Consider the following 8,856-nt stretch of genomic DNA (forward strand, 5'->3'; position numbering starts at 1 on the left):
TACTGGAAAGCACCTAATTAGACAAGTATATTTGATCCAACACAAATAATTTTTACACCAATCACAGAAGAGAGAAGAGAGATATTTCAAATTTGAAATATATATCTATTTGAAATATCTCTCCTTCTCTCCCTTTTGTGATTGGTGTAAAAATTATTTGTGTTGGAGCAAATATACTTTCTGTTAATACAAGAATTATGAAAAACACTTGATAAATCTGTTGTATTTTTTAACTTATCTGTTATATGCTTACATCTAAATATATGAATATTTAATGCGCGAATAGTTTGTTTAATCTGCCATCACGATGCCTTAATTGTTTTCAAGTGCAAAGTATACAGTAAGATAATTTAAAAAATCGTACGACACGAGAACGTCAAATTAAAATGTTCTTGAAATGTTTGCCGTTCACATTACGTATAATTCTCTTTATGCAACATGTGTAAGAATTTCTGTTCGGTTACATGAGTAATTCTACATCCTTTTTACCAATTCCGCATACTTTTAAAACGTGACTGTGTTAAATCTGCGATGGTTCAATCTACCGACTGAATTTTCAGTTTAAAGTACCGGTTATGATAAAAATGTAAATGTAACAAACACATTTACAGCTTTGTAAGAAAAAAGTGCATAATATTAACGTCATAGCAATGCCGTTACCTATTTATATTACGATCGATGTTTCATAGATCCTTTTTTAAAAGATATAGAAAAACATCAGGACTGGCAGAAGTCCGACCTTCATTTAAATAAAGCGTAAAAGTGTCGCGCAACTTCTAGGTCAGGAGCATTATCAAATTAACACTATTATGCCGAAAATGATCTTGAAACTTAAGTTTCAGCACATATTTAAAATACGAAGTATTATCCTCAATTTGTTACATTAATTCCAATATCAATTTGTATAATATATTGTGTAACATTTGTTAATATATTGTAAATATTTTCTCAATATTAATGTAAAAACGTTTTAATTGCTAATGTTAAAAAAAAAATTGTAAAAACGTTTCAATAATTAGATCGTATGTTATATTTAATAATAAATGATTATTATTAAACATATATATATATATAGATGTAGTATCAATTAAGGTGTGTCAGATGTGTTTAACGTTGCTGAATGATAATGACGATGATTAATCACGCTACTCAATGACTCAGCGTTTTTAATTTAAATCACGATCTGCCATTTTTTTCACTCCCCAAGCATTTTTTGCATATAAGAATGTTGCATTCCAAGAATTATGATCTTGAGATCATTCGTCGTTATCATCCCTCTAACGTAAATGACTCTCCGAAAAGACCTGACAAAATGCAGTTGTAGTTCTGTATCCAAAGCGCGCCTTCCCAGAATCTCCTCTCTTATATGAAGCGATACCGAGAAGTATTATTAGATATAATTAGACGCGTACTAATTAAATTATGTGTGTAAATATGCCTCGTTTTTCTCGCGTAAACTTGATACGAATGATTAATTATTTCCTTGTGCGAATGATGTGTAATCGCCCTATCGAAAGCCGCGGTAAAATATCTTAAGTAATTACGTGTCGCGCTATTTAAATGTATGCATTCTCGCTTGTTTTTTGTAAGAAATTGAAAGAAATGGAACGTTTAATAAACAAACTCGAAACAGCGTAGCTCTTTTACGTCAAAACGCATTCAATATTCACTTTTGATGCCAATGAAAAAAAATTAAATATTGAATGTATTAATTCGGAACGTATTGCAAAAAATGTCAGCTATTTTAACGCCAGCCGTGCATCTCAATGTTGAAGATATATTCTTCATTTAATCTCTAAACAAATCTTTTATTCCCAGGAAACACCAATTAACAATAACATCAATGTAAATATAATATAATATAATAATATATTGTGTACAATTACATTTGATTACATTATTGAGTCTAAATCTATAACGTGATGTTACTGTTATAGTTGATATTTACTGGGATTTTCATTCATCTTTTATGCTAAGAAGTTAGTCAGAATTTTATTAGGGATGTTTTGGCTGTACAATATTTTAGCTAAAAGTATCAGCTAAAAAGTCAATATCAACTAATATAAGTTAACAAATGCCATAAATACGCTTTGAAATCAACTGTAAGAAAGCAAAATAAATAATTTTGTTTATAATGATTTTATACAGAGGAATGATCATGTTTTGTTGCAGTTTTCGGTAAATAATTTTAATTGATATAATTTAATTAATATAATAATTATTAATATAACATAATTAATTAATATAATCATTTTAATTAATATAATTATCAATATTTTTAATTGTTTTTATGAAATTATGATGCATCGTTCTTCTTCTTGTCAATTTCCACCGAAAGAGGACGCAACGGCTGAACTTATTCGATGTCGATAAATTCTTAAGTAAAACGCATTATAGAAATTAAATAAAATATTATATACGTTAAATAAAACATTACGTGCATGTCTTGCTATATCCTACATATCGCATGAATGCAAGGTACATCACTTCGTAGATCGATTTCCACTTACTTCTCTTGTAAGCTTAATTCAAAATCATAATTTGAAGGTCTCATTATATTCTTATACATTATTCAAACATGAGAACTACTTTTTGTTTAGATATATACTTAGAATCATTTATATATCATTTGAAAAAAATAACCTTTGTGATAATAATAATAATAATAGAGGAAGCAATTTAAAACTTTTTAATTTTTTATATAGGTTTGTAATTTCCCCACAGCTATTTGCATTTTTTTCTTTTATTCTGGAGAAGGATTCTTTTTTTACATTCTGTATAAGAAAAACGAAAAAAAAAATAGAAAATGCGCGTTTCGCCGGGTATTACAGACGATGCCAGCATTCCCTTAAAGAACTTTTCAATATTTCAATACTTCGCGTCAGGGAAAAATGAAGACATTATAAGATCACGAAGAGACAAGTTGATTCGAGGAGAATATCTGCGAAAATTATCGGCTCGATGAAATCACGAGATCGGATTTTACGAGGATCACGTCCTCGGCGCCTCCGCGGTACAGCGCGCATCGCGGAATCTCAGGATCCCACGAAAACACTTGGCATTGACATTCCCATTTGCGGCTCTTTGTGCCGCAACTGGTACACTCCCCGTTCCGAGAGCACGGCATCGTGTTATCTTCCTCACTCGTTCATTCGCTCTCTCGCACGTGTGAAACCGCAGGTAGCCGACAACAAGCGTGCGAATACCTGTGCACGTGTTGGTGCGTGCGTACCCCTGCGTCAGGAAAATGCGCCAGGTTGGTCCCGCGTATATAAGGCCTGCTACACTCGAAATGGAATCAGTCTCCGATATGTTGCGTCCATTGCATTTCGTAAGTGGTCCGCATGACTCCCTTGCATCTTCGACGTCGATCCTATTGTCTCAAAGACACCTCCTCCTTTGTTCTCTCGGTTTTTTTTCGCTTCCGCGTCGCGTGTGTATACGTTCCTTCTCGACGGCACGAAGCGTCAATCACGAGCACGATTAACTCTGATTAATTAAATTAGCGTAATTCGCGTCCCCAAGATCGATCACACATCGCTCGAAGTGAACTATCTTCGAGCAGTCAGGATTATAAATACACGGAATGAACGATTTTACTGAAGAATCTAAAAATTTAGCTAGACGTAGAAAATAGACTGAAAACAATTTTATTGGACAAAATAATTACGAAGGAAACTCAAGTATGAGCAATGCTACGAAAAGTTTTGACATTCTATAACAATTAATCAACTTGAGCATCCTATATAATTATTTTGAAAATCCAGCAAAATTATTTTTTAATCTGTATCTAGCTAAATTTTTAGCTTTAAAGATCGAATATAAAGAAAAAGCTTCATTTTATGTTATTCTTTCCTTACATTTGCTTATGTTCCAATCTTTATTTTCACCAGGAAAACTTTATAAGTTAGCGAACAGAAAATTTAAGTCATCAAAATATCAGTGAATTTTATTGTACTAGAAATCTTACGATATTAGAAATTTTTTTCAAAAAAAGATGTAAGTAAAATTTATTCAAACATACAATATGGATCACAGTTATTATGAATCGTATCCAACGAAGAGAGAAAGAAACGACCAATAAGTCTCCACACACAATCGATCGAAGATTTTCTAAAATTTTTCAAGTGCATTCCTAAGATAAATCGCGAAATATTGCATAAAATAGTGCTTCCCGGCGAGTTTCCTACGATGTAGTACCCCCCACATATCATTATCGCGCGAATCGCAAATCAGGGGAAGATGATAAAGGAATTGCACCGTATTGATTCTAGGTGTTCCTCTTCGCGGCGTTTGCCGTCCTCACGTTTGCCGCCGCTGCGGAAAACGAAGCTCCGGTAAATGTACAGAGTGAAGTCGAACCACAACCGGATGCGAACGATTTAGAAGCGGACGCTACGTACTGGGGGTGAGTTACGATCATTAATTTCTATCCCATTTATCTCGATCCAGAGGAAAGTCCATGAATCTAAAATCATGGAATCACAAAATACATCTGAGTGTAACTACACAGAAAGAACGATTTTGCTGAATCAAAAATTAGATACAGATCTGAAAATAATTTTCTTGAATTATTAAAGTAATTATATAGAACGCTCAAACTGATTAATCTCAAAATTTTTTATAGCATTACTCATTATATTTGTGCGTCTAAAGCCCAGTTCCACAACTCACGGTTAACTCTTAACCAATGTTCAACTCATTTCTCATCTCTTTCCAATTCTAGGATTGAAAAGAGACGAGGAATGAGTTGAACCTCGGTTAAGAGTTAACCGTGAGTTGTGGAACTGGGCCTTAATGACTCAAAATTATTTTCAGCGAAATCGTTCTTTCGGTATTCGTATTTCTCAATTGTACCCCGCCGTTCGTTACAATAATAGCCGAAAACTTACACATCATTCACGCAAAATCGATAGTTTTAGATTCGCGTGATGAGTATCTTAAAATTATCAGGCGAGATTAAAGTGTATGATAAAGACGGTAAACGTGTGGGTTAAAGATAAGTTGAAATTCGCGTAATAAAAATCTTTCGATGCGACCTCAGGACTTACCTAATATCTTCATTATTTAGAGTTGGGACGCGTCGTCGGAATCAATTGTAACGACAAACATCGAACAGCAATCACGTATCCCATCGTAATCGGGGCTTACTCAATCGCGATTATACACTTCACGCATGTACTTTGTATGCGCCTTACTCGCTTACGGTCGCTTACGATTCATTCGTAAAGATGACAGTCGTATAAACAAGAGACATGTGGAAAAAATATTACACTTTTGTGGTGCAGTATTTCTTCATTTACATTCGCAACCGCATCCCGCCATTCCTGCCCTGCCTCTCCCAGCTATGCATTAATCACATTGAATCACATGCTGCATGTCCCTCATAATCCCGCATTCATACTCTAACTAGTCGCGTGCATAAATGACGCATTTCGATGCGCAATTAACACTAAAATGAACTGTGATGATCAATTTGCAATAATTTAACATGCCATTTGTATCTCGTTCATTTCTTGGAGGTACGACGTCTCGAAATGTCAAAACTTACACGGAGAAAAAAAATTATTCATTTCACTAAATTAATTTAGTCCATCTTTATTTCTTTCAATGAAGAATGTATGTATTTGAATCAAACATTATATTTGACTTTAACTAAATTAATTTAGTTAAATGAACAATTTTTTTCTCAGTACACCGTCACAGAAAAATTTGGTATAATAACTTCTCTAAAATATTGTAATATTGCAATATAATATTGCATACCAAAATAGATAAAACTTATTGAGATAATGAAAAGTCTAATTTTTACGGAATGATTTTTAATTCATGTAACATAAATAATTAATAATTCTTAAGTAACGTAAATATGTAATTTTTAAGTAACTATCGAAACACTGAAAATTCTTGCTAATGCGGAAAAATCTTTAACTTTACATGCAGTGTGCTTCGATTTCAATTTATTTGCATTTGTAAAATCTTCAATGTTCCTCTTCACGTTTCCAGTACTTTGAATAATAATTTAATGACAAAGGCAGAAGTAGAATGCAGAATGACATAGAGAATGACGTTCGTGGTTCTAGTTTGCAAAAGTTGTGTGCATACAAATCACAATTATAATTTACTATTAATCGTATCAATGAGCAGTACAATATAATATCTTTCATATATTTAACCTTTATATATATTCTTTCACTCATAAACCGTAAATTTAATGCTTCAGTTGGCGAACGAAAGATATATCTTAAAATAGAATATCAATTTGTTTCTTCTGAAGTTGACTGCGAATAGAATCAATGAATTTCTTTTCAGTATTAAATCCCGATATTCGGTATCAAACCTTCGTCAAAAAAATCGTCGTTAATTAAAAATAGATCTTATTATTAATTCAAGTCGACTATTATTAAAAAATTACACATTGTTAGTTTGCATTAGATAAGAAAATTCTTCAACGTTCAAGTTGCTCATTTTAATCAAATAATTTATAAATAATTTCAGATACGGACGACCATACAGATATGGTGGCTGGGGATATGGCAGAGGTTGGGGGGGTTGGGGAGGATATGGAGGATGGGGCGGCTGGAGAGGAGGATACGGAGGATGGGGCGGCCGAGGATGGGGTGGACGAGGATATGGTGGTTGGGGTGGCTGGGGATACTGGGGTTGACGTGAGCCTCACATTCCATCCGCGTGATACTTAATCGCTATCAACAAAGCCTTTGGCTCTATGAATTTTTTCTAATCTTAAGATACGCGAAGCTCTTGAACAGCTTTATTAACTATGTAAGTTTTTATTGAAATCTCCATTGTACAAGAATAAAGATATGTGAAAAAAGAACGAGAAGAATGCTTTGTTTCTTGCCGTTATCGATCATGTTCCCACATCAAGAATTGTTTCAAGAGATTGATGTCAATGTACTGTAATGTTCGCCATGATTTTATAATACATTGTGAAGATTAAATTACATAATCACAAAAACTAAAATTTCTTTCTAGAAAAAACTTACAGATGAACGTAGCGTATTTTTACATAAAAGTCAATGATCAGGTGTAATAGAGAATTAAATGCTCTTTATAAAAATTTGAGAACTTCTATTTCAAGAAATGATATTAATACATAATATACATCATAATTTTACATTGCAAAGATTAAACTACACAATCGTAAATTGAAAATTAAAAAGAATTGTTAAATGAACATAGTATATTTTACATAAAAGTCGATTATCAGACATAAAAGAAAATTAAATACTCTTAAAAAATTTAAAATTATTATTGTTTAAAAATTTAAAAAAGGACTTTTGAATTTAACGTATATAATAAAGATAGGATTAATTCGTGGATAAAAATAACATTGGGGGTGTAGGTTGAATAAGGAAACGCAGGATGTAAAAAACTGTAATTATTATTAATCGTAATAATATGATTATTGACAATGACGCGACTATGTGCACATTAAAACACCTTATCTGTATCTTACAAGATCAGCTTTCTTACACTATATACAATAACTAAATATCATATTACTTTATATTATATAATAAAATTTTCTATTTATATTTTTGTATATATATATATATATGTTCATATTTATATATATATATATTTATATATATATATACCCGCGTATTTATATATATATAATATTAAATTAATCGTTATTTATTATTAGAGTAATTGTTATTTCAATATATATATATGCATGTAAGAAACGATTAAAAATTAACCAAATATTTATTCTTTATAATTCTGTACAATATAGGCTCTTAAAACTCTGCTTATCACTGAAAAAATGTACAATGCGATATATACGGTATGAAGGTATGTCTGGAAAAATCCTCTCGTTCGCGAAACGTTTAAACCGATACGGTGCGCGTGTCGGCTCGTTGATCGATAATTCGTTCGCGGTCGATCGATGATCGTGCGCGACACGCGCCGGAGGAACCGCAGAGAAGGATTCGTTTTCGCGATCGATGAGAATTTCAGGGCGGCGGCGAGCGCGCAAAGGTCGCCGACGCGCTAAACAATACTTCATTTCATTTGATTTTTTTTGCGCTGTATAACAAGAAAATAAAGAGTTATGACAATAAAGAATTGGGACGAAACGGTATCGCCAAACTCACTCATTCTTTCTCTCTCTCTCTCTCTCTCTCTCTCTCTCTCTCTCTCTCTCTCTCTCTCTCACGCACGCACGCACACACTCTCTCTCTTTCTCTCTCTCTCTCTCTCTCTCACTCACTCACTCACTCATTCATTCCACACATACACACACACTCGCTCACACACTCACTCACTCACTCACTCTTACATGTATGCAACTTACTCACCCTCATTCATTTTCTCTGTCTTTCACTCTTTTACCTTTTTCATGGGCTCGCAAGATCGCGACAAAAAACTATTTTACCCTTTTAGCTCAATGCAAGTCACGTAAGTTATACAATGTACATGGAAGATACGTCCGATTACAAGAATGGTTTATTTCCCAATAAACATCAACTCAAAAGTAACATAACATCAATATTATAATTTCTCACTCAACAATGTAACTGTTATATACATAATAATATACAACATGTGTTATATCATAATATTGAGTATAAAATTATATAACATTGATGTTATGTTACTTTTAACCAATGCTTACTGAATTGCCGGCTTCTTAAAATCGACTGATTTTCTTTTGATACATCCGCATAATCTTTACTCGAGTACACTCTAAAAATATGGACGTAGAGATTTAACATGGATGTTTTAAATATAATTCTCTCTTACCGTGTTGTGATATAAACACTATGATGTTGAGATATAACACCAAAATAATGTAGATTTAATGTGTTCTAAGCCACGCAATGTTAA

General features: G+C 32.8%; 1 protein-coding gene across 2 annotated transcripts; it reads left to right on the plus strand.

Annotated features, from left to right (window-relative positions):
* Window positions 1-3,256: 3,256 nt before the first annotated feature.
* LOC108726256 (glycine-rich cell wall structural protein-like) lies at window positions 3,257-6,835 on the plus strand. Of its 2 annotated transcripts, XM_018453716.1 has the most exons (4): window positions 3,257-3,331; window positions 4,275-4,408; window positions 6,499-6,557; window positions 6,588-6,835. In XM_018453716.1, the coding sequence occupies exons 1-4, from the start codon at window positions 3,293-3,295 to the stop codon at window positions 6,665-6,667; spliced, it is 312 nt and encodes a 103-aa protein (XP_018309218.1). In that variant the 5' UTR covers window positions 3,257-3,292; the 3' UTR covers window positions 6,668-6,835. The 2 variants fall into 2 exon arrangements, with proteins under 2 accessions (XP_018309218.1, XP_018309217.1); XM_018453715.1 differs by having other exon boundaries at window positions 6,499-6,835.
* The last annotated feature ends 2,021 nt before the right edge of the window (window positions 6,836-8,856 follow it).

This window comes from Mycetomoellerius zeteki, unplaced genomic scaffold (genome assembly GCF_001594055.1).
Source record: "Mycetomoellerius zeteki isolate Tzet28-1 unplaced genomic scaffold, Tzet1.0 scaffold407, whole genome shotgun sequence".
Taxonomy (NCBI): domain Eukaryota; kingdom Metazoa; phylum Arthropoda; class Insecta; order Hymenoptera; family Formicidae; genus Mycetomoellerius; species Mycetomoellerius zeteki.